General features: G+C 41.8%; 1 protein-coding gene and 1 long non-coding RNA gene across 6 annotated transcripts in view; both read right to left on the bottom strand.

Annotated features, from left to right (window-relative positions):
* Positions 1-25897, bottom strand: part of PDK2 (pyruvate dehydrogenase kinase 2) — a 39054-nt gene that overhangs the window by 12877 nt on the left and 280 nt on the right. For all 5 annotated transcript variants that reach the window (XR_004256999.1, XM_032237797.1, XM_032237799.1 and 2 more), the window contains exons 2-3: positions 19106-19247; positions 5023-5094 (exon numbers count right to left, since the gene is read on the bottom strand). Coding sequence is in view for 4 of the 5 variants with exons in the window: in XM_032237797.1 (XP_032093688.1) it covers positions 5023-5094; positions 19106-19247 (214 nt within the window). In the remaining variant the exon portion in view is untranslated. The remainder of the gene's footprint in view (positions 1-5022; positions 5095-19105; positions 19248-25897) is intronic.
* LOC116522770 lies at positions 20747-25897 on the bottom strand. Its single transcript, XR_004257000.1, has 2 exons — positions 23265-25897; positions 20747-20957 (listed from the first exon to the last, which is right to left on the bottom strand). It is a non-coding gene; the product is annotated as an uncharacterized LOC116522770 (long non-coding RNA).

The following is a 25897-nucleotide window of genomic DNA, read 5'->3' as shown; positions in this document are numbered from 1 at the left end:
CAAATTTTAAGGGGCAGGCCAGGGGGGGGAGCTTAGACAGGCTGGGGGGGGGGGAGTCTGCAAGGGTACAGGCCAGAGCTAACTAATGGGCACGGGTTGGGAGTGCTGGGAAGGGTTGGGATTCCGGGGGAGACATTAAGCCATTGCATTGGGGGGTTCACCATCTCTACTGTTTATGGGAGAGGCAGATATGGTGGGGGCCGAGGGCCAAATTATGTTCAGGGAATGCAGGTTCGCTGTTTAAGAGCGATTGCATGTTCCGACCCTCATCACCCTTCTGACACCCCTGGGTGCTCGGGATTACAGGACCCTGGTCTCTGGCTGGTGTCGCTTAATGCCAGGTCTGTGGTACATAAGGCTTCCCTCATTTACGACCTCATACAAGAGGGTAGAGTAGACCTGGCATGCATTACGGAGACCTGGTTGGGCCATGAGGGGGGTGTTCCCCTTAGTGAATTATGCCCACCAGGCTTCCGGGCGTTTCACCAGCCGAGAGCCCAGGGCAGGGGCGGGGTGGTGGTGTGGCAGTGGTTATTAGGGAAAGACTCGGACCTCAGGAGGTCACTGTGCCTCAGATAGGCAGGTGGGAGGCCCTTTTTGTGAAATGGGGTCTTGGAGTTCAGGTAGGCCTTTTTGTTACGTACCTGTCTTCCTGCTATGTTTCATCGGCCCTGCTGGAGCTGCTGGATGTGTTAGCTGGATTGGCGGTTGATTTCCCCAGGCTTATGATCCTGGGGGATTTCAATCTGCCTTCCATTGGCGAGACATCCGAGTCAGCTCGGGAGTTCATGGCTTCCATGACGGCTATGGACCTAACTCAGTTAATTCAAGACCCCACCCATAATGGGGGACACACTCTCGACCTGATTTTTGTCTCTGGGCAGTGGATAATGATCTAGATTTAGGGGATATTTCTATCCAACCCTTGTCATGGTCGAATCATTTCCTCATCAGGCTTGACTTCCATACTGCTACCCCTCACCGCAGGGAGGTGGAACCGACTAGATGGTTCCGCCCCAGGTGCCTGATGGACCCTGAAAGATTCCTAATGGAGCTTGGGACTTTTCCTGAATCCCTTGCTCACAACTCAACCGAAGCCCTAGTGGAAGCCTGGGATAGGGCGGCCACTGGGGCTTTGGATCGTGTTGTGCCTTTGCGGCCTCTGACCTGGTGTTGATCCCGGGTAGCTCCCTGGTTTACCGAGGAGCTCCGGGAGATGAAACGGCGGAAAAGATGCCTAGAGAGTGGTTGGAGGGCTAGTTGGTCTGAATCTGATCGAACACTAGTAAGAATTCATATTAAATCCTACTTAGTGGCAATAAAAGCGGCAAAACGGCAACATTTTTCCGCTCTTATCACGTTCGCAGATAACTGCCCAGCTGCCCTGTTTAGGGTGACCTGCTCCTTATTTAACCAAGGAACTGGGAAAGACCCCTTGCAGGATGGGGCTGAAGAATTTGTTCAGTATCTGCAGGATAAAATCACTCAGATCCAGACAGGCTTGGACTCTGACTGGGTAGATTTGGGCGAGTCAACGGGGATGAATCCTGTGGAGACTATCTGGGATGAGTTTGACCCTGTGACCCCTGAGGGCATGGACAGGATTATGGGGAGACTCAGTGCTGCCACTTGTGTGCTGGACCTGTGTCCCTCTTGGTTAGTCTCAGCTTCCCGGGAGGTGACACGAGGCTGGCTCCAGGCGATTACCAACGCTTCGTTGAGAGAGGGATTCTTGCCCACCGCCTTGAAGGAGGCGGTGGGGAGTTTAGTTTAGTTTAGTTTATTTGGATTTATAGGCCGCCCTTTTCCCTGAGGGGACTCAGGGCGGCTTACAATCATTAGGGAGGGGGTGAAATTCAAAACAAACAATATGTGCACAAAATAAATAAAGTAATAAAAACACAACTTGCATTCAACATTCACACTCGGGTGGGGCAAATCGAAGACTTATCCCCAGGCCTGTTGGGATAGCCAGGTCTTAAGGGCTGCGCGGAAGGCCTGGACGGTGGTGAGGGTGCGTATCTCGACGGGGAGATCGTTCCACAGGGTCGGAGCTGCAACAGAAAAGGCTCTCCTCCGTGTAGTCGCCAGTCGGCATTGACTGGCGGATGGGATTCGGAGGAGGCCCAGTCTGTGCGATCTTATCGGTCGGAGGGAGGTAATCGGCAGAAGGCGGTCTCTCAAGTACTCAGATCCACTACCATGAAGGGCTTTAAAGGTGGTCAACAGGACCCTGAAGCGCACCCGGAGATCAACAGGTAGCCAGTGCAGCTCGCGGAGGATGGGTGTTATGTGGGCGAACCGCGGTGCGCCCACTATCACTCGCGCGGCTGCATTCTGGACTAACTGCAGCCGCCGGATGCACTTCAAGGGCAGCCCCATGTAGAGCACATTGCAGTATTCCAGCCTAGAGATCACAAGGGCTCGAGTGACTGTTGTGAGAGCCTCCCGATTCAGGTAGGGTCGTAACTGGCGGACCAGGTGAACCTGGGCAAATGCCCCCCTGGTCACAGCCGACAGATGATGGTCGAAGGTCAGCTGTGGATCCAGGAGGACTCCTAAGTTACGAACCCTATCTGAGGGGTATAGAATTTGACCCCCCAGCCTGATAGGTGGAACATTAGCCAAATTGTTGGGAGGGAAACACAACAGCCACTCGGTCTTGTCCGGGTTGAGTACCAGTTTGTTAGCACTCATCCAGTTCTTAACGGCCTCAAGACCCTGGTTCATCACATCCACCGCTTCATTGAGTTGGCACAGGGCGGACAGATACAATTGCGTATCGTCCGCATATTGATGGTATTTTATCCCGTGCCTCCGGATGATCTCGCCCAGCGGTTTCATGTATATGTTAAATAGTAGGGGGGATAAGACCGAGCCCTGCGGCACCCCATATTTTAGGGGCCTCAGGGACGATCTCTGCCCCCCGACCAACACCGACTACGACCTGTCCGAGAGGTAGGAGGAGAACCACTGCAAAACAGTGCCTCCCACCCCCACCTCCCGCAGTCGTCGCAGAAGGATACCATGGTCGATGGTATCGAAAGCCGCCGAGAGGTCAAGGAGAACCAGGATGGACGCATGGCCTCCATCTCTGGCCCTCCAGAGATCATCGGTCAATGTGACCAAAGCGGTTTCTGTGCTGTAACCGGGTCTGAAGCCGGACTGGAAGGGGTCAAGGTAACTAGCTTCCTCCAAGGCCCGTTGAAGCTGGAAGGCCACCACCTTCTCAACAACCTTCCCAACGAAGGGAAGGTTGGAGACAGGACGGTAGTTATTTAAAACGGCTGGATCCAAGGATGGTTTCTTCAGGAGGGGTCTCACCACCGCCGTTTTAAGTGCGGCGGGGAGGCCCCTCCTTAAGAAGCCTTCCCTGGACCCAGCTTCTTTAGCCAATTATCATCCGGTCTCCAACCTTCGCTTTATAGTGAAGGTTGTCGAGAGTGCGGTAGCACATCAGCTTCCCCAATACCTGGATGAAGCTGTCTACCTGGATCCATTTCAGTCAGGTTTCAGGCCCGGACACAGCATGGAGACGGCATTGGTCGCGTTGGTCGATGATCTGTGGCGGGCCCAGGACAGGAGCTGCTTCTCTGTCCTGGTCCTATTAGACCTCTTAGAGGCTTTCGATACCATCGACCATGGTATCCTACTGCGACGACTTGGGGGTTTGGGAGTGGGAGGGCACCGTTTTACGGTGGTTCTCCTCCTACCTGTCGGATCGTTCGCAGTTTGTGTTGACTGGAGGGCAGGGATCGACCCCAAGGCGCGTCATTTGTGGGGTGCCCCAGGGGTTGGTTCTCTCACCCCTCCTGTTCAACATATATATGAAACCACTGGGTGAGATCATCCGTGGTTTGGGGGTACAGTATCATCAATATGCTGATGATACTCAACTTTTCATCTCTACCCCAAACCACCCAAACGATGCCCTCGATGTGATGTCCCGATGCCTGGAGGCTGTGCGGATTTAGATGGGGAGGAACAGGCTCAAGCTCAATCCCTCCAAGATTGAGTGGCTGTGGTTTATGTCATCCCGATTTGTGCATCTTGTTCCATCTTTGATGATAGGGGGAGAAATTTTAGCCCCCTCAGAGAGGACCCGCAATCTGGGCGTCCTCCTGGATACGCAGCTTAGTTTAGAAGAACACCTGATGGCCGTGACCAGGGGGGCCTTTTACCAGGTTTGCCTGGTACGTCAGTTGCGCCCCTTCCTGAATTGGGATGCTCTGTGCACAGTCACTCATGCCCTCTTCCTTTCTCGCCTGGACTACTATAATGCTTTCTATATGGGGCTGCCCTTGAAGAGCACCCGGAGGCTTCAACTGGTCCAGAATGTGGCTGTGTGGGTATCATGGGGGCACTTAGATGCTCCCATGTTGCACCCTTTAGGCGGCCTGCACTGGTTGCCGGTTGTCTTCCGGGTGCAATTCAAGGTAGTAATTATGACCTTTAAAATGCTCCATGGCTTAGGCCCAGGATACCTACAAGACCACCTACTGCCACCAGTAGCCTCCCACCGTCCAGTGCGATCCCACAGAGTTGGCCTATTCAGGGTGCCGTCGGCCAGACAGTGTCGGCTAGCAACTCCCAGGGGGAGAGCCTTCTCTGTGGGAGCGCCCTGGAGATTTATATAATTCCTGACTCCGGTCCTTCCAACGCACCCTAAAAAGTTGGCTTTTCCAGCAAGCCAGCCTGGCCTGAACAAAACAAAATAAATTATTGATTATTGTTAATTTTAATTGAATTTTTTTTAAAAAAATGTTATTGTTAATCTTAATTGGGTTTGTTTTTTGGATATTCTATTTAATTTTTTTTAACTTTTGTAATATGTGTTCTTTTAATGTTGTACGCCGCCCTGAGTCCTTGGGAGAAGGGCGGCATATAAATCCAATAAACCAAACCAATAAAACACACTGGAACATGCCGGACTGGAAATGTTTCTCTCAGCTCAATATTGAAACCAAGGATTCTAATGATGCCTTGGCGTACATCTTACGAGGCCTCTAAATTCAAACTCACTGTCCTAATGTCCTTTGGTCCTCTGGATCCTTGTCAAGGAATACCATGATATCCAGCAAACTCTGCACATACCTGATGGAAGGAAGAAGCAAGGAGGAGGAGGAGGGAGGGAGGGAGGGAGGGAGAGAGAGAGAAGTCTTAGTAATAGCAATAACACTTAGACTTATATACCACTTCATAGTGCTTTACAGCTTCTCTAAACAGTTTACAGAGTCAGCATATTGTCCTCAACAGTTTGGGAACTAATTTTACCCACCTCGGAAGGATGGAAGGCTGAGTCAACCTTGAGCCTGATGAGATTTGAACAGCCAAATTAGCAGGCAGCCAGCAGGCAGCAGAAGTAACTTGCAGTACTGCACTCTAACCACTGCTACCATGCAATAATGTGCCACCATTATTATTTATTATTTAAATAATAAATCTTATTCATTATACAAGAACTACATGTTTTTTATTTTGATTCTGTTAGGGCATAATCGGTAACAGATAAGCAGTGCATCATTTAAAACAAAACTATTACATTGATTCACTTGTCCAAAGATAGTTTAGTAAAATACGTGAGCAAAAGGCTATAGTTCTACAACCTTTGTATCTTTGCCAAAGTAAGACCTTTGGCATACTTCTATTCTAAATACGGACAGTACTTGACTTACAATTATTCATTTAGTGACTGTTTGAAATTACAATGTCACTGAAAAAAGTGGCTTACCAGTCTTCATACTTATAATCATTGCAGAATTATGTGATCAAAATTCAGATGTTTGGCAACTGGCATGTATTTTTGATGGTTGCAGCATCTTGAGGTCATATGATTGCCATCTGTGACCCTCCCAACTAACTTCTAATGAACAAAGTCATTGGAAGTTTGCTTAGCAACCACATGATTCACTTAAAAACTGCAGTGATTCACTTTACAACCATGGCAAAAAAGGTCATAAAATGTTTTAAAATATATTTTTATTATTTTTATATTTAAAACAATGCAGTATCGCGAAGTCGAAGTGACCATACATTCACATTATATACAGCTAGTCTCAACCATTAACAATTAACCTACTTAATACATTGTCTATCCTTCTGTCCAATCACAATATATACAGTTCCTTCCAGTCATAAAATCTGTTCGACTTCAAAATATTCTGATTCCCCTTTATTTTTAAGTTCAAGAGTGAGCCTATTTGCTTCCACACAGGCCAACACTTTTCTAATTATATCTAGCTCTAATGGTTTATTATTTCCCCCAATATTGTGCATAAGTTATGTGTGCCGCAGTTAGTACATGTATCGATAAAGTGTACAGGAAGAAGGAAGGGAAAGGAGAGGAGGAAGGAAGAAAGTAGAGAAGGGAGGGAGGAAGAAAAGAAAGGGAAAATAAGATGGTGTTACAACAGGAGGAAGGGATGGTAAACAAAGCAACCCAAACTGTATATTATAACCTATTATATGAAATAATAAATGTATAAGAATGATAAATGTTAAAACACCTGTAACCAAACGACATGCTGTATGTGATGATGGGTTTTTTTTGTGTGTGTGTGTGTGTTTTTTTGTTTTTTTTATTGTTTTTTTTATTGTGTGTATGTGTTGTCTATGTAATAAAAATATTTTTTTTAAAAAAAAAGATGCAGATTGCAGATATCAGATTAAAGGCCCGACACTGAAATCTGCAGGTATCAAGATAAAGTGTATCTTTCTTAAATCCCGCTGATATTATACCTAGGATAAAAATTTCTGGTTTAAACAAGATTTGGTCTCCCACCATTTGTTCTAACCATGATTGAATCATTTTCCAATTTTTTTTTTGCCTCATTGCACGTCCACCACATATAATAAAAAGTGCCTGGTGTTTTTTTACACTTCCAACAATTTTGGGCCAGATTTTTAACATTTTGGAGAGCGGTGCTGGGGGGAGATGCCATCTATAGAACATTTTATAAAGATTTTCTTTATACGCCGTAGCTATTGCTAGTTTCTGATTAAGTATCCAAAGTTTTTCCCACTTAGCCAATTCCACATTATAATTGAAATTTTTCACCCAGGCGACGATAGTTTCTTCCTCCTCTAGCTTATATTCCAACAAAAATCTATACAACACTTTGATCAGCCTGTTTTCTGTCTGTATCAAACGTTTATCTAATATTGTGTAATCTTTGGCAATACCTTCCTTCTTCCTATCCTGTGCAAACCTTGATTGTATCAGTAAGTAGGACCACCATTCTACTCGTACCCCTTGTGATGCCAATTCTAATCTAGTTTTGATCTCCCTCTGTCTGTACAATAACTCTTTATATATAATTATATTTTAATTAAATTTGGGTGTATGTATGCTTCCATCATAGATAGCCAAATGGTTGTTTTGGTATAGTGGTCGTGTTCAATGTTCCTTTTAAGGTGCACGGCTGCGCAGCCACGCACGTGGCAAGAAAACACTGTGAAGTAGTTTCCAACTGCCGCACAGTGATTTCTAATGTCACAGGCTCTGGAAGCTGAGGGGCCTCAGATTTTCTGTCCTGTTTAGGGTTAGCACGGGCGCAGGGGGGTGGTGACGGTGGCGGGAGCTTACGCGGCACGGCCGGTCTCCTAGGACACCCTAGGCATTGGCTGTGCCGCTTAAGCTACCATCAGTCGCCCTGTTTTCAGCAAAACAAGCGTGGGGAGGTCCTTTGCAGGCGGCTAGAACTGGCCGCTCACAAAGGACATCCCCGGACTTGTTTTGATGAGCAAGGGGCGACTGACGGTAGTTTGTGCCAGCTGCGCCCGCTCAAACTACCATCAGTCGCCCCATGTTCAGCAAAGCAAGCCCAGGGAGGTCCTTTGTGGGGCGGCCAGTCCTAGCTGCTTGCACCTGATGCTGAAGCTGAAGTGAAGCTCCAAAGCCCCCGCCACCACCAGAATATCTGCTACTGCCTCCTCTTCCTCCAACAGCACTGCCGGATTTGCCGCCAGGTGCTGCTGCTGAGGTGAAGCTGCCAAAGCTCTCTCTGGCAGCCCTGCCCATGGCAGTGGCACCTCTCCCTCCGCTCAAAGTACCTTAGCTGGGCCCCGTGTTACCCCTACCCCCTCCTCCTCCGCCGTGCTTTTGAGGAGCCATGATGCCTTTTTTTTCCTGTGGGGCGGGAGCTGGACAGCAGGTACGGACCGACCATGGGAGGGGAAAAGGGCGCTGGAGCGCTGGCAAAGGTGAGGTGGTGAGGAAGAACCCGATGGTGGCGCCATCAGGGAGCCAGTAGGAAGGTGGCGGAGGGGGTGGAAGCAGAAAAAAAGGCCTCATGGCTTCTCAAAAGCACAACGTTGGAGGAGGCAGGGGTAACGCGGTGCCCAGCTCAGGGGCTCCGAGCGGAGGGGGTGGCGCCACCGCCACTACTGGTGGGGGCGCCAGCGGGAGCTTTGGCAGCTTCACCAGGCAGCAAATGCGGTGATGCTGCTGGAGGAGGAAGAGGAGGCCGCAGCAGTTATTCTGGTGGCGATGGGGGCTCATTGGCATCTTCAGCGGCAGCCCTGCCCCCGGTGAAAAAAACGAAGATGGAGCAGATCCAGGCTGATGACAATGCCACAGCTGCCAGGTCCGGACGGAGGTAGCCAGAGCGGAGGCAAAGCGAAAGAGCAACATGACTGGAGGAGGAATTCTGGGAGCTGAAGTCCACAAGTCTTAAAGCTGTCAGGTTTGAACACCCCTGGGTTTTTTTTCTAAAAGGTTAGGGGTGCAAGGGTCTTGTAACTTGACAGCTTTCAGACTTGTGTGCTTTAAATGTCAGAGTTTCTGAGCCAACATTTTGGTTGCTAAGCAGGAGCATTGTTAAGTAATACTGATATTATATAACACTTTTAATTAAGCAGGTACCTTGAATAAACATAACTTTGAGTTTCAAATAATACTGATTTCATTGTTGTCTTAGGTGACATCTGTGAAAAAAATTCAGATATTCAGGCATGAAAATGTGCCGCTCTAACACTATACTTTTCTGCTCACACTGAAAAAAAATTAGATGGAACATTGGTCGTGTTTAATTTTGTTCCATATTAATAACAGGCACTGCCTGATGCAATGTACTGAAATATTTGTGTGCAGATCCTTTTTCATACCATGCCATCCTACTTGGAGGTCAAAAAGGTCATAAAATGTTATGTTATGTGATTCACAATGAAATTCAAGCTTAGCAATGAAAATATTGGTCCCGATTGTATCATAAATTAAGGACTATCAGTAGATGTGCTGCTGGTTGATTAATCTGCATGTGCGTAAAATATGCCTTCCATATATGCTTGGTATAATTTCCCTCATGTCAATCAGGAAAGTAAAAGTTATCCGGTTGGAAGTTGCAATATAAAATAGCAGTTGCACAAAAAAGGCAGTTTTCTTTCTACTTTGATGAAGCATGTATATATGTGTTTCAATGAGAACCATCTTAGGCGTAGCATTTTTTTGTGCATAAATGCTTAAAAAGAGCGTGTCTTTGAAGAACTATCATTCAATACAAGTTCTTGTTTTAAAAGTAACTACCTGAGATCTTAGTAAAACATCAATTAGATCTTAAAATAAAAACTGAAACAAAAAGCAACTGTGTGTAATCCCCAAAAAGGCAGAACCATATTAAACAACGTAGAAAACAGCAAGAAGGATTGCTGGAAATGGGAAGAAAGGAAGAAAATAGGATATTCTTAAGATTTTTTTTGTGTACTTTTAGCAGACTAATTGTCTTGAGATACATTCTGGACAACACCTTATCTCTTCTATCTACAAAGCCTTTGGTGGATATAATAAATCATCAACAACAAGAACAAAAGTAAAGTTAAAGAGGGAGACTGAGGGGCTAATTATGGCTGTACAAGCCCTAAGGACAAATGTATACAAAGCCAGAATTGAGAAGACAGCAACAGGCAGTAAGTGACACCTATGCAAAGAAGCTGAACAAACAGTGAATCACCTGATAAGCTGCAAGAAGATTGCACAAACTGGCTACAAGCAGTGGCATGACTAAGTAGCAACAATGGTGCATTGGAAGACCTGCAAGAAATATCATTTGTCTGTAAGCAAGTACTGGTGGGACCATAAAATAGAGAAAGTCATAAAAAATGAAGAAGTTACATTGCTCTGGGACTTCAGATTCCAGACAGATATGCACCTGCCACATAACACCTCAGGCTTAACAGTTGCTGATAAGAAAGACAAAATACTGTATATACTCGAGTATAAACCTAGTTTTTCAGCCCACTTTTTGGGCTGAAAAAAGCCGCCTCGGCTTATACTCGAGTCAGTGAAAATTTTGCCCGAAATAGAGGAGAAAAAGGGGCGGGGCCATGCCGCTGGGTGACACTCGTGAATGGCCCAGTGCCCCTGTGAGTTTCCCCTCCCTCTGTGTGTTTGCCGCGCAGCGCGCACCGCACCATCCCCCCTCCTCACGTTCTAATGTAATGCAGGGCTGTCTTACGATTCCCCTTCCTCCCCCTCCTGCCGCTCTGCAACGATGTCCCACCTCCTCCTTGTTATGGCAAGCAGCCACATAGCGATGTCCCACCTCCTCTGGTACAGTGATCCAATGATAGGAATCACTGTGCCGTGTGTCATAGGAGGCGGGACATCGCTCCCGCGGCTGCACGGGACATCATCATCACAGCGGGACATCAGCATCATGAGGTGAGTGAAGTATTTCATTGAATACACCGCTAGTTTACTGTTTTTCTTTGAAATAAATATTCAAAAACATTATTGGTATCTATTTTTATTTTTGAAATTTACCGGTAGCTGCTGCATTTCCCACCCTAGGCTTATACTCGAGTCAATAACTTTTCCAGTTTTTTTGTGGTAAAATTAGGTGCCTCGGCTTATATTCGGGTCGGCCTATACTCGAGTATATACGGTAGTCTGAATAGTGGATGTGGCAATGCCTGGAGACAGAATAATAGAAGAGAAAGAACTGGAGAGGATAACAAAATATAAAGACCTACAAATAGAATAACTATGGCAAAGGCAAGCAAGGGTAGTACTAATAGTTATAGGTACCTTGGATGCAGTCCCAAAATAACTAGAACACCACTTGAACACCATAGGCATTGACAAATTTGACATCTGTCAATTATAGAAGGGAGCTTTACTTGAAACTACTTCCATCCTGTGATGATATGTAACACCATCAAACATCCACATTTGCCTATACCAGGTCTTTGGTAATGCCAAAGCCCAGACTGAACATCTGGCGACTGTGTGATTAATAATAATAGTAATAGTTGATTATTATTTGGTTAATCTTTGGTGAGATTCACAGCCTTTGGGGCTGGTTGGTAGCTCAACAGCTCGAGTTCTAACCAAGGAACTGTTAAGGTAATGTCGAAGGATATAAGCTGTTCCAAGAAGGGTGGTTTTTTGTAGAGTCAGAATGTTCAAGTCAGGTAAATTTAGAATTTTCAAATAGGGGAGTAGCCCTTTAGGTATTGCTCCAAGGGCTCCAATGACAATCGGAACAACACACGATTTCTTTTTCCACAGTCGCTCAACTTCAATTTGCAAGTCCCGGTACTTTGTGATTTTTTTTGTGCTGTTTATCTTCAATTCGTAAATCCCCAGGTATTGCAATTATATTATTATTGTTGTTGTTCTTGTTGTTATTCCCTATTGACAATTATTTTGAAGAAGGTGAACTGTGGATATGAACTTGCAAAGAAAGGATTGAAAATTGCACATTTGGTGTACATGGATGATTTGAAGCTGTTTGGTAAAACAAAAGCTGAACTGAATTCATTAATTCAGAAAAATAAATTGAGCCAAGACATTGGCATGCAGTTTGGAATTGATAAATGTGCAACAATGGCAATCAAAGCACGCAAGGTCATAGAAGCTGATGGAATAATCATCTTCTATGACTTTGAATGAAGAAATGATAAAGGCAATAAAGCCAGAAGAAGGTTACAAGTACTTGGGGATTTTAGAGGCCTTTGACTTAATGCATAATAAAGTCAATGAATCAACTTCAGCCAAGTACATTTGAAGAATTCGCAAGATATTAAAGTCCAAATTGAGTGGAGGAAACATCACAAAAGCAATAAATACCTGGGCTATACCTGTGATTCGATACTCTGCAGGAATAATTGACTGGACCCAGATGGAGTTGGACAATTTGGACAGAAAAACAAGGAAGCTTATGACAATGAATCATGCCTTGCATCCTAAAAGTGATGTTATTTTGGCAGCTCAAGAACAAGCCTTAGCCGCAAATGGCATGAAGGCAAAAATTCAACATGTTACCACCAACAGCAAATACCGCCTCTGTAATGAGAAAGATGAGACAATCAACCATTTGATCAATGGATGCAGCAAAATTTCACAAACTGACTACCTACAATGCCATGACCGAGTTGCTAAAATCATTCACTGGAAACTGTGTCAGAAGTTTGGATTTGAATACAGCAAAAACCACTGGGAACATCAGGTTGAGAAAGTTCTAGAGAATGAGAAAGTCAAGAGCTTGTGGGATTTCAGAATTCAGACTGACAGGCACTTGGCCCACAACACATCTGATATAACAATAGTTGAAAGGAAAAAAGTTTGGTTCATTGACATTGCAATACCTAGTGATGCACGAATTGAAGATAAACAGCAAGAAAAAATCACCAAGTACAGGGACTAGCAAATTGAAGTTGAGTGACTGGAAAAAGAAATTGTGTGTTGTCCCTATTGTGATTGGAGCCCTTGGAGCAATACCTAAAGGGCTACCTCGCTATTTGGAAATTCTATATTTATCGGACTTAAAACATTCTAATTCTACAAAAAACCACTCTGCTTGGAACAGCTTATATCCTCTGACATTACCTTAACAGTTCCTACGTCCTTAGTTAGGACTCAAGCTGTTGAGCTACTAGCTAGCCCCAAAGGCTGTGAATCTCACCAATGATTAACCAAATAATTATAATAATAATGAAAAATATGGCATAAATCAGACGTAGTGGTTCTAGTTATCAGCACACTGGATACCATGGCAAAAATACTTGGACGGTATTTAGAAAATCTGCATATTGACAAAATTTCCATCTGTCATTTGCAAAAGACCACATTACTCTATGTGCATAGATACTGCAACTACCAGTATTCATTGCAATATCTTAAGTTCTTGGGAAGAAAGTCTGTATGAAACCCAACACCAGCTGAAGAATTTGCAGCTGTGACTTCACATTGTGAAGAGATAAAAAATAAAGTTCATTTGACAATTATACAGTCTTACAAAATGAAACAATTTTTTATCTATGAGAGAATATTTTAGCAAAAATGAGATTAGGATTCAGTCCTATATCTTCTTACATATTAACAGTGACTCCATTTCTCCCAAGTATTTCTAAATAATTAAATATGCATATATAATATTAAACATTATTTGCTCTAGCTTTGGTGGCTCTTTCCAATTCGAGAGATAATTAACTTGGATTTAATTTTATGGAGCACATATAATGACAACAATTGCAATTATGCAAACACTGGTTTACAGGCAGCCCAAACAATGTTAAGTGGGAAGTATCAAAATGGTATAAAAATGCAGAAATAATCACTGACATTAAAAAAATATTTTGAAGAAGGTTTGATAGATAGATCCAAATCATGGTCACATATTGCATCCAGAATCAGAGACAATATAAAGCTCACTTGCTATAGAACCTAAGTAGAAGGAAAGTAGCACTATCCTGCATCCTATGTTAAGATTTCCAGAGGCATCTGGCTTGTTCCTGTAATAATGAAATGCTAGATTAGATCAGCATGATGTTCTCAAATGAGGTTCTTATCAGCAAGTTTGCGGAAACCCAAATTTGTAAAAATCCAAAACAGGAGCAAAACAAACAAACAAACAACCCAGCAACTGTTTTGTCACCTCTGTGGATACTATCTGCATGCTGAATACTTATTAGAAATACCCACACATACATAGAAAGAAAACTAGGAGAGGGGGGAAAATAAAATGGAATGTCCTAGAAGAGGAGATCAGCTGGTGGAACTGGAAGAGGAATATATACAATAGAGCTACATTTTGTTGCAAATCCTTTTTAATCTTGAGCAGACATTGCAGATGTAAGCTATGCACTGTATATTCCAATTTGTTGATCCCAGTTAAAACTCTGCAGATAGAATATCAATATATCAGGGATAAGCTAGATGGAATTTTAATGGAAAGATGCTTCAGTATTATATCATTTTCCTCTTGCAATGGATTAGTCCATTATGCAAGCCCTATTTCTCCTACTGTGCAGGCTCAATTTATTCACAATCTGTTCCTGGTTGAGGAGATTTCTTCCTTTTTGAAATCATCAGCATAAGCCAAGATAAAGGTTCATTTGTTATTTTTAAATTTCAAGTATAGGCAAGGGATCAGCCTTGCCTTCCTTAAATCCTTTTGAAAGCAACATTAGATTTGGTTTTTCATTTTGCATCCCGGAGGCTTGTTTTTGTCTGCAGTTTGCACACAATCCTCTCCTTTCCAGTTTGAATGAACTGGACTTTTTTCTGTAAATTTCTTCTCCTGAGTTCCATAATAAGAAAGCATGTATTAGTTGTCATGTCTGTAGCTGCTTCTATACTTAAGAGAATTCTGATAGAAATATGTTGCACAAGAAGGCTGGAGGTTTCCTTAAACTTTTCTTAATATATCTGGGAATCCCTTGAACTGTATTTGTAGTATTGGACTTTATTATGTGCCCTATGTTTGATCCTCAAAATCTATTCGTGTTTCTTATAGTAGATAGTTCCATGGTTGCGCAGTTCAGATCTATTGCTTTAGTCTCACACTAAAATAAATAATTTTTATTGCTGTACTTTAAACTTCTAATTCAGTGGTTCTCAACCTTCCCAATGCCACGACCCTTTAATACAGTTCCTCATGTTGTGGTGACCCCCAACCATAAAATTATTTTTGTTGCTACTTCATAACTGTAATTTTGCTACTGTTATGAATCATAATGTAAATATCTGATATGCAGGATGTATTTTCATTATTACAAACAGAACATAATTAAAGCATAGTGATTAATCTACCAATCTTGGTTTGGGAGAAGATCAGCCAGGCTGGGATTTTCCATGATAAAACGACCTCCCTGCCTGCCTCCAGCAGCAGTTCGTGGTTTACATGAGTTTCACTTTATTAAGTTTACTTTTTTTACATTCCGTTTCCCCCCCCCATTTTTTTTCTTTCTTTCTTTCCATTCCTCCCTCCTTCCCTTTCTTTCCATTCCTCCCTCCTTTTTCTTTCTTTCTTTCCATTCCTCCCTCCATTTTCTTCTTTCTTTCTTTCCATTCCTCCCTCCCTCCCACTCTTTCTCTTTCTTTCTTTCTTTCTTTCTTTCTTCTTTCTTTCTTAAGAATCGTTACAATCAGGCGTGGTAGCACGTAGTGGTTAATTTGTGCGAGCAATCGATTTAACACAGATTAAGAAGTTGCCCTTTTAAACAGAGGCTTAAGCTACATCGAACTGTGCTTCTGTCCTGAGTGGAATTCCTCAGGATGGAAGAAATAGGTGGGCGGGGCCTGTCCTCCCCTCCAACCTCTCCTGCCAGCCCTTCCTGGGGGGCCAAAAATCCTCCGAGCTCAGTTTAGCCCGCAGGACTAAGGCAAAGGCAGCATCTAGGCCTAAGGCGGTTTGAATCCCAGCATGCACCTGCCTGGGCGAGAGCCTGTCCCGCCAGCTGAAGCGGGTGGCCTGATTGCCCCGCCGGTCTCCTGCTCTCTGGACACCTTTGATCCCCTGTGCAGGCAGCTGGGCTGAAGCAGCACCGCTGACTGCACTTGCTTTGGACATCCATCAGAGCCGAGGCTGATCCGCCACCCAGAAGAACCTGTCTCTCTCCCCCTTCAGCGCCTCGGTCTTTTCCTAGCGTGGAGACTGGGCGGGGTAGCGTCTGGGTTGCGCCCAGAGCAGGAAGGAGGTTGCTTCACCACCCGGCACTCTTCATGAACCTGCTGCTTCAGGACGTGCTCCTGAGCATGGGCGACACCGGTAGAGGTGGATGGCCTTAAGCGACCCTTGTGAAAGGGTCGTTCGATCCCCAAAGGGGTCATGACCCACAGGTTGAGAACCGCTGTTCTAGTGGATAGATACCTGCTATATATCCAACTATGATATCTTGTTAAACCCTACAGTTCAGTTACCTAGTACTGAAGATGTTACCTAGTTGGGTAATGAAACATCTGCAAGAAAATAAACAAGCTAAGAGAACATGAAGTCTTTATATAGTTCAACCTCGAGCTACAAATATTCTCTTCTATTGGTAGAATTCAGTTATTTTCTTTTATCTTTGGAAAGATAAGCATACACTGAGATCCAAAAATTATAAGGTGATTTAATTTTTTTTGGCTAAACTATAGTTTATAATATTATTTTCCTCCTGAAATGGATTAGCCCATTATTCAAGCCTTATTTCTCTTACAGTGCAGAATAATTTTTTTCACACTGTTCCTGGTTGAAGAGATTTCTTCCTTTTTAAAATTAGCGTAAACCATGATAAAGGTTCATTTGTTTCAGTTTTAATTTTAAGGGATCAGTGTTGCCTTCATTAAATACCTATGCCTTTCTAATGTATAAGGAATGCTTTTTATGACTTTAACACATATCTCATTTTGAAGGTAGTTAACTGCTAAAATCTTCTCATCAGGACTATTGGCTAACGAAGCTCTGCATATGTGTTAAGAGGAATTATTTATTTATTTCCTTCCTTCCTTTCCATTTTCTTATAGTATAAAGGGCATAGATATCTCATGAATAATATAATTTTTCATTAAATAATAAGACATCTGTACATATAAAATTCTATTCCATTATCAGAATATAAAACCTGTAATTTTCTTCCAAAATTTTTTTTTTAATTAAGCCATACATTGTATGACTTTCTGAATATTTCATTCTAATTCCTTATCAGAAATAAACAGCAAAAGCACAATGCTTTAGTAAAGAAAAAAAATATAAAAAGCCCATTTCCTCTGTTTGACTTTAACAGGAAGAGAATAAAGTTCACTGTGGATTTTCTAACTGACTCTTGTGTTGCTATTGTGTTGTATTTCTAGCTTTCAGCACAGTTTGTACTCTGTGATTCCTGAGGACACTTATATAAATGCACAGAACTGGATTGGTATATTTGCATTTTGGAAATATTGAATTTTACGGGGACTACCTGTAAAAAAAGTTTTTGTTTTCTTTTTACATGATATGCTTGTATCCCTTTGTCTTACTACTTGTTATTCTTTTTATTTATTGTGCAGTCTACATGAGAAGTGTAATAGCACAATTGATTCATATGTAATTAAATTTAAATAATGTAGCTGGTCCTCAATATATCTTTAATGACTTTTCTTGTGCCACATTAACAATATGTGATTCATCCATTGAAGGGAGGTATTTGAAAGCATGCTATGATTTTGATGCAAAGATTACCTATACAGTACTGGAAAACATCTGGGTGTTCAAGACTACAAGGCCAATAATTATGATCCACCGTGCCTTTAGACGATGGCTGCTATGTGGAAGTCTTGCCATGCAACTGCAGGCTGCAAAGGATTAGCAAGCAAAGCTTTCCCACAGGAAAACAAAAACCAGCTCAGAGTTGGGATCAAGGGCAACTCGGGCGAAATAAGAATTAACTTGGCTCTTAGTTCCTTATGTGCCTTTTGATACTTCTCTCCGGCACCTGCTTGTTTCCCTGACAACCGCAATGGGATGTGGACAAAAAGAACAGGGAAATTCAGAGAGAAACAAACAAGCTCTCCCATGTTACTTTCCCAAAGTAGGCCAAAGGTCATGCTGGCATCTTAAAGGGCCACATCCTATTTCTTTTACCTCCTCACTGCTAATGTAGAACTCCAGTAAGAGAGATTCATTCAAAACAACAGTTCCTCTTAGCAAAACCAAGGAAAAAATGAAGAGAGAGGATGGGTAGAGAAAGAGGAAGAAAAGGCATTTAAGGCCTCCAACATCCTCTTCCCACTATTTATTTATAAACTTTCTATAGAGACGCATCTATTGTTCAATGTTTGGAGGTGGTATCTTTTAAGCATTGATCATCAGCCATTGTTAACTGCATGTTGCCTGGATGGGGCTGAAATTGGTGGAAGATGCTGGATAACCCCAACTAGAGCAATAGACACAAACACGGTGCTCCTAAGAAACTGAAATTTCCAGCCATTCTTGTTTATTATTGTTTCCCAAGACAGCCAGGGGATTTATGTAGGATCTATGAAAGGATGGCTCACTGACATATGAGATCTTTATTAAACTCAGCCAACAAGTTATCTTTAGCAATTCTGCTTAAGAAAAATGATCACTCTATGCATCGGAAGTTTATGCACAGTATAGATTTGGGGAGAGAGGATTGGAGACTCCTCTGAAATTTTTCAAACACGGGATCATTTTCAAAAATGGGTTGTCCCAGAGAGATTTGCTATTTCACAAAATGGCTATCATGGTCACCGTAACTAATCTCAAAATGTCGGATGTTGCTCACTGCTGCACTTTCTTTACACACACAACTTCTTTTCTTTGAGGGGAGGGAACTGATAGATTGGACAAAGCTCTTTCTATAAATAGTTTTCAGATAGCCATAAGACTCAGAAGAATTCCAGTAAATTTAGTCAATGCTAATAGTTGGTGTTTTCCTCTGGGCAATGCCAGTTTTCAACTTAATCTTTTTTCCAAAATTAAAATTACCTAAAATTACCTAAAAATAAAAACAGAAGAATAGGTAACCTGTGCTCCACTGAGTAAAATCTGTCCACCAGGATCATTTTACCTGTCCCTGCTTTACAGAGTTACAGGATTTTTCTGGCTGGGTGTGATGCAAAGGGGCCATTTGCAATTCCTTGTAAGCTGAAGGAACAAGGTGGGAAAACTATTGTGAGGAGAGAGGCTGATTCTTTATATATTCCTTTCCTTTTTCTTTACTATAGTTTTAGTTTTCTTCCTTTTCTGCAGTATTTCTATTTCACTTTTTTCTACACCTTCTATTCTTTCTTTTTCTTCTTTTTTTTTAGTTTATATTCATTTTCACTATTGTATCTACAGTAATATATAATTAAAATTCTATTAAAAAAAGAAAAGAATGAGAAAAAAAGGCAGGAACCCACCAACTCTGCACCAGCTGAACAGAGGGAGTACTTAGTACACGGTCAGGGAGAAGGTTGATTTCTTTCATAATATTGGCCAGTCGGACAGGAAGCTCTTGGCGAAGGAATATGAAGGAGGTCTTCTCACAGGCATTGCTGGATCCTAAGCAAAAGAGAAACAAAAAGGCACACAGAGCCATTAATAATTCTGCATTATTCAGCTAATGTGTCCCTTTTTTGAGATTTCAAAAGTATTATGCACTACTGTAATTTCCCATGTGATGCATGTAATATGATGAAAATGATTCAGATAGTAGCCTTCTGAAATTTAGCTCCTGTAATAATTATGGGTTGAGATAACAACAATTTGTTGCAACTATTAAACACATTGGAAGAACAAAATGTATTTTCACATTATCTTTGTTTATCTGGTATTTATGAACAAACTATGAGAGTAACTTTAACAGGAGGAGGATGAGATAGTTTTTAAAAAATAAGGGGACTACACTGAGATTCAAATATTATTTTTATTTATTAGATTATAATTTAACTTTTCTCCAAGAATTAAAGGCTTAGATGAGGATTTCCATTTATTTTATCTTCATAGTAACATTGTGAGTAGCTTGGACTGATTAATTTGTCCAAAGTCACAAGTGAGATTTTGGGGCAGAGAATGGATCAAACCCTGTTTCTCCTCAACACATCAATCATTACAGCACATTAGTTCTTACACTGGATTTCAGGAATGCAAGTTTTATATCTAAAGCACTTCCCTTCTATGGCTGCTACAAAGTCCATATATTTTCCATGCTTCACCAACAGCTTCATGGCTGAGATTTTTAGTATCTGGTTTGTGTCATCTCCAAGGATGGAATATCCATGAGACATTTTCAAAATTATTCCTTACTTCACCCTTGTATTCATAGTTTCACAGTTAATACTAATGGGAAAAGGCCATATTTAGGCTACGTCATTTCACAGTTTTATAATTCAAGATTTCCAAGTATGTAAGAGAAGAGACATATGTTTTCACTTTTGTAGTATGCAGCCAATGTAAGAGAATTACATTTTATCTTTATTTTTAAATAACTATTGTATTTGTAATAATAATCATGGTATGCTCTCAATGTAGTATTTTAATAATGAAAGAGCTTTTATACAATTTTAAACAATATGTTAAACAATGTTTTCCTTTATGTCTTTTATTTGTTCAAACAAATGTGTGGAATCAGATCACAGTCTATTCAGGTCTGAGGTTTATATGTTTAAGCCTTCTAATTCAAATACTGAAAAAACAACATGGATGGTTAATCTCCAATTTCAATGCAAGCAACCTTTTTGTAAGGGTATAGAATAGCTTCCTGCCAGCTGGCATCTTTCCAAAAACTTGCTCTATTTCTCTCCAATTGCCTTAAAATGATGGAACTCATAGTCCAGTATTTCTGGACGAGACTGCCCAAAAAGAAAAAAAATATCTGAGCAGGGATAAGGAGGCATACAGATTCAAGAACTAATCACTTGCACCTGTAAGGACTCAAACATGAAAACAAGATTAATTTACAAGCTAAACAAACCCAACCAGTTTATTTTACAAAGGTCTTAAGCTTTTAGAAAATCAAAAGCAGGGGGAAATAATCCAGTTTATCCCACAGAAAGTTAAAAAAAAAAAAACCAACAAGATTATTATTTTCAAGAAGGTCAGAATTGTGGGGAATGCTGTGCCTTCTTTGTACACTAACCAGGCTTTTGCAAGTACTACTCTCATTAATTATTGCATCAACAGCTCCTATCTTCATCAGGCAGCAAGGCCATCCTGGCTGAAGAAAAGATGGGGTGTAGATCCAACATTTCTCAAAGTTTGGGCAAGGCTGATCTGTAAAAACAAGGCACGGTACTTCACAATTACTTTTCAAGCTAGCAGGTAAGCAACTCATCTTGTTTTCTTGAATATTCAAAATTTATTAATCAAAAATATAAAAGAAAATAATATGAAAACAAGTGAGGAAAAAGAGAAGGACAAAGTGTAGGACAAAGGGAAAAAAGAAAGAAAAAGTGTTGACTTCTGTCTCCTTTTTGTGCAGTAGAATAAAATAATAGAGTCAAAACTCAACTTTTTACTTTTATATTTTTTATTTATTTATTTATTTATTTATTTATTTATTAAATACCGTATTTATCGGCGTATAACACGCACCGGCGTATAACACGCACCCCCCATTTTAACACAAAAATTTGAGTAAAAATTTTTTTCATTAAAAATAAATGACTTGGAAGCTCGGAACTTAATGTTGGATTAAAATTTATAACATTAGAACATGAATTATAACATTAACTCCTCTTAAAAGGCAAATATGAAATGAAAAAACACCTCTTTGAGCAAAAAAACTTAATCAGAATCACTGCTTTTTGGAAAACCAAAAACCTCTTCCTCATCTTCACTCTCTCCCTCTTTTTTCCCTTCCTTCCCCCTTCCTCTTGCCTATCAACTTCATCCTCTTTGTCTTTCTGCTCTTTCCCTCTCTTCCCCTTTTCTTCCTACCTCCTTCCTTCTCCATCCCTTCTTCTTTTTCTTCCTTTCTTCTTCCATCTTCCTCCTTCTCCTTCCATTCTTTCTCCTTCCATCCATCTTTTCTCCTTCCATCTTCTCCCCCCCTCCCTTCTTCTTTTCCTCCCCCCTCCCTCCTTCCTTCCTCTCCTTCCCTTTCTCACACACAGGAAGGGGAGGGGGGCTATCTAGTCGCTTTCACAGCATAATTTCTTTATCTAACTTTTAAAAAACAGTGTGCAAATCAAACGAGATTTTCGTAACCTGCGAAGCACCAAGTTATATTATGTTGTTACAAATTCGCAGCTACTCCATTCTTTCTGATAGGGAACTACATTTCCCAAGATGCCTCAGGTCCTCAAAGCGCTGAACGCAGCTTTGCAATTGACTCCAGCGAGGCCTGGCAGCCGCCGGCTGGGGTGGTTGTCAGGGCGATGCGGAGCGGACGCGCCGTTTGTTACTGCTTCCAGCAATCAAGACGGACAAGGGAAGCGACTGAAACGGACGCTGGCCGCAGGAGAGCGAGGCTGCTGCCGGCCGTTTCACCTTGCGCAGCGAATTTGACTGGGTCCCGGGGCTTCTGCCGGGTGGCAGAAGCCCGGGACCCAGTCAAATTCGCTGCGCAAAGTGAAACGGCCGGCAGCAGCCTCGCTCTCCTGCTGCGGCTTCTGTTTCAGTAGGGAAGAAAACTTCCTTTCGCTTCCCGAATTTGACTGGGTCCCGGGGCTTCTGCCGGGCGGCAGAAGCCCGGGAAGCGAAAGGAAGTTTTCTTCCCTATTGAAACAGAAGCCGCAGCAGGAGAGCAGGGCTGCTGCCGGCCGTTTCACCTTGCGCAGCGAATTTGACTGTGTCCCGGGCTTCTGCCACCCGGAGTATCGGCGTATAACACGCAGGCAGGGTTTAAGCTTGCAATTTTAGTTTTAAAACTGCGTGTTATACGCCGATAAATACGGTATATTTATATGCCACCCAATCCTGAAGGACTCCGGGCGGCTTACAAAAGATATAAGAAAAAACACATCACAATAAAGAAAACAATTTAGAATATAATAATATAAACTAACCAAACCTATCTAATCTGAAAAACTCAACATTTCATTTTTTCCCCACCTCAAGCACAAGATCCAAAAGCTGTTTTCAAGTAGAAACAGGGTAAGTTATGTTATTTTCTTTAATCAGAACAGTCAATTTGGCCATCCCTGCTAACTCCATCAACTTTTGCAGCCATTCATCTATTGTAGGAATCACGGTATCCTTCCATTTTTGTGCATAATCTTGCTGCCGTCAATATATATAACATCAATGTCCTTTTCCTCCCCCAAATCTAGCAACTCATCTTATTTTGAAGAGACTATTCACCGTTGAGCCAGCACAGAAATGCACATATATATCAGCAGAGAATGACAACTAGACACAGAAAGACATGATCAGCAACAGAACATGAGTTGAGAGGTTTATAATTGTATAGGCAAATGAAACAAATATGAGGCAACTGCTAAGTTGTCCCTACTAAGTTTCTATCTGACCCCTCTAATAAAGAGATCCGATCCCTTTAAAAGCCACATATGATATGCAATTGACAACTAGAAAAAATGATCACATAGGTAATGGAATATTGGGTGAGAGTTCACCCACTCCACGTCCTGTTGCATAATTTCACCATTCAGATTCCATAAGTTCTTTATTTAGCAACACTGCACGGAAAAGTATCAAACACATTCACCACAGTTCACATAGAGCAGTGCAGGAAAATCAAAGAGAACATAGTATGGGGGTGGAGTATTAGAGGAGGGCCTTAATCTCTCTGACACTGAGATCCTCCAATCAGCACTTGTTGTCCTTCAGATGCTTCAAAGGGCACTGCAAAACTCCCTCCGCCCAACTTGGCAGCTGAGACACAATTTTATTGAGCAGAATCTTCCTTTGCTTCTCCCCTTCATAAATTCAATCTTCTACGCTCTCGTTCCTTAATCTTAAAATCCCTACTTTTTGCCACTCAAGAACTAGAGGATCTTAATTCATTTTAATTACATTTTAATATCTGATATGAACAATTGCAGTGTTTTGGCAATAGTAACTGAGGAGTTAGTTTCTGAATAGAGACTTTCTGAATAGAGACAGCATACATAGTAACACATTTGGGAAATGTTGAGAAATATTCTTAGCAAGGGTCACACTGGCTGGAAATATTAAAAGCTGAATTTCACACATCTAGAGAGTTCTCAGACAGTATATTATGGTGTAAATGTTACAATCCACCCTCAAGCACTAGGTGACTTTTAGCCAATTATTATCTCTAAGCCCAACCTACCTTCCAGGTTGGTTGTGGGGAAAAACAGAAGGAAAAAAGTGCTATAAAATATGAATGCAACATGAAATGTTTCAGGGGAGAGAGGGTTATATACCTTAACAAATTCCCAGTTGTTCTGATCAACCAGTTAAGAATGGGGGTTACTGAGAGCTGTAATTTAGCAACATTTGGAGAACCAAACTTTCCCATTCCTGATGTTATTTCAAACTCTAGTTAATTCCTATAGTATTATGCGTTTATAGTAATAGAAGCAGAACCATTGAGTTTATAATCAACTATTCAGGAGCATGAAGCTTAAAGCAACAATTCCTTAAACCACATAAACTTACTACATAGAAATTCATTCCTCAAGATTATGCAATGATACCTATTAATTTAAACACTGCAAGTATTCTTCTACAAATCTCAAAACTACACCTATGATCTCCAGGGTTGAGGAACCTGCAGTTCTCTGGAGGCTGTTAATTTATGAGTTTCTCTAACCATTTCCTGTATTGGAAGCTAACTGAAGTCCCAGGTTCTCTTTTTCCTACCTTATCTATTTTTTCATCATTTTAACTGGAGATGCCCAGAAGCAAACCTGGGGCCCTCTGTTTGCAACCTTTCTATGTGATCCAACTGCACATTGGAAAATTTCCCCCAGTGGATAAAGAAAGAAAGAAACTGAGCTGAAGAAGACCTGTCATAGATAGATATGCCATGTCTGGAAATTGAGAAACCATTTGGCACATTCATCCAGAGAAAGAGGGGGTTTAAGGTCATCATATCATACATTTAGTCATCCTGAACACACCACAGAAGAATATTGATCCAGAAACGATTTATCTCAGAAGTTGTCACTCTAAATAGCTTATGAGCATTTAAGCTTCACATCAAACTCCACGTATATTAACAAACTTCTTTCCTTTCATTATTAGCTATCTCTTATTTCTATTGCTGTTTCTCCACAGAACTACACAATCTGTATAAAAATTTCACCCACAAAGGGTAACACATTTCATAGAACAGGCTCTACTGTTAAATTTAATGCAACAACACGAACACATTTTATGTTCATACATATTTGGCAGTCATCCTACTCTATTCAGTGAGAAAATATGAACAGTATGATATAAGTACATAATATTTAAAGTCACAGAGATTCTTTCAGATCAATCTTGATGAATAATACTTCGATCTTGATCAAAAAATTAGAATTGAATGTCTGATCCACATGAATTAATAAAAGAGGCCATTGGTTCCTCCTTGATCATTTCCTTGTACACTGCCCAGAGTTGCTTTTGGTAAAAATTTGATAAGTAAATGGTTAATTAATTTCCAGCTCAATTGTCCCATTTTAACTTCAGGTACAGAAGCAACCACCAGCAGTAATAAAAACATAACACAGCTACATCCCTTCACTAGCTTCTTTATAACATCAGTGAACTCAGAGGGATTTGGCATACAGCAAAAATGTACAGGATTGCAAGGACAAGCAACTTTGTTTGAAGGTCACCTTAATTATAAAACTCCCCAGAATTCAATGACCTGTAAGATAAAAAAGCCAATATAGCTAATAAAAATCCTTCCAGAAGGAAGCAAGCTGTTTCAGAGCAGCCACCCAATCACCCCTCAAAGCAAAAAGATGTTGGGAGCAGGGAATTTGGGAGCAGGTGTTCAGTTAGAATTTCGGGTATTGCTGGTAAAGAGAAGCCTGGTGGCTTCAGCCAACCTTCCCCCGACTTGGCCCCCTTCAAAAACCCTGGATACCGTCCCAGACCAGCATGAAACAGGCTGCTGGTGTGCAAGAGAAAGAGAGAGAAGGGAAGGGGGAGATGGTTGCACTCCACCTCCCAACATCGATGTGCAACAGCAGGGCCCCAGGGTACCATGGTTGGGGAGAATGGGACTTGTAGTCCAGCCCATTCGAAGGTGACAGGTCCAAGAAACCGGCTACGCCCCCCCCCCCCCCACTTTT

Source organism: Thamnophis elegans, chromosome Z (genome assembly GCF_009769535.1).
Source record: "Thamnophis elegans isolate rThaEle1 chromosome Z, rThaEle1.pri, whole genome shotgun sequence".
Taxonomy (NCBI): Eukaryota; Metazoa; Chordata; class Lepidosauria; order Squamata; family Colubridae; genus Thamnophis; species Thamnophis elegans.
The sequence above is the reverse complement of the archived record's forward strand: the minus strand, read 5'-3'. Positions and strand labels throughout refer to the sequence as shown.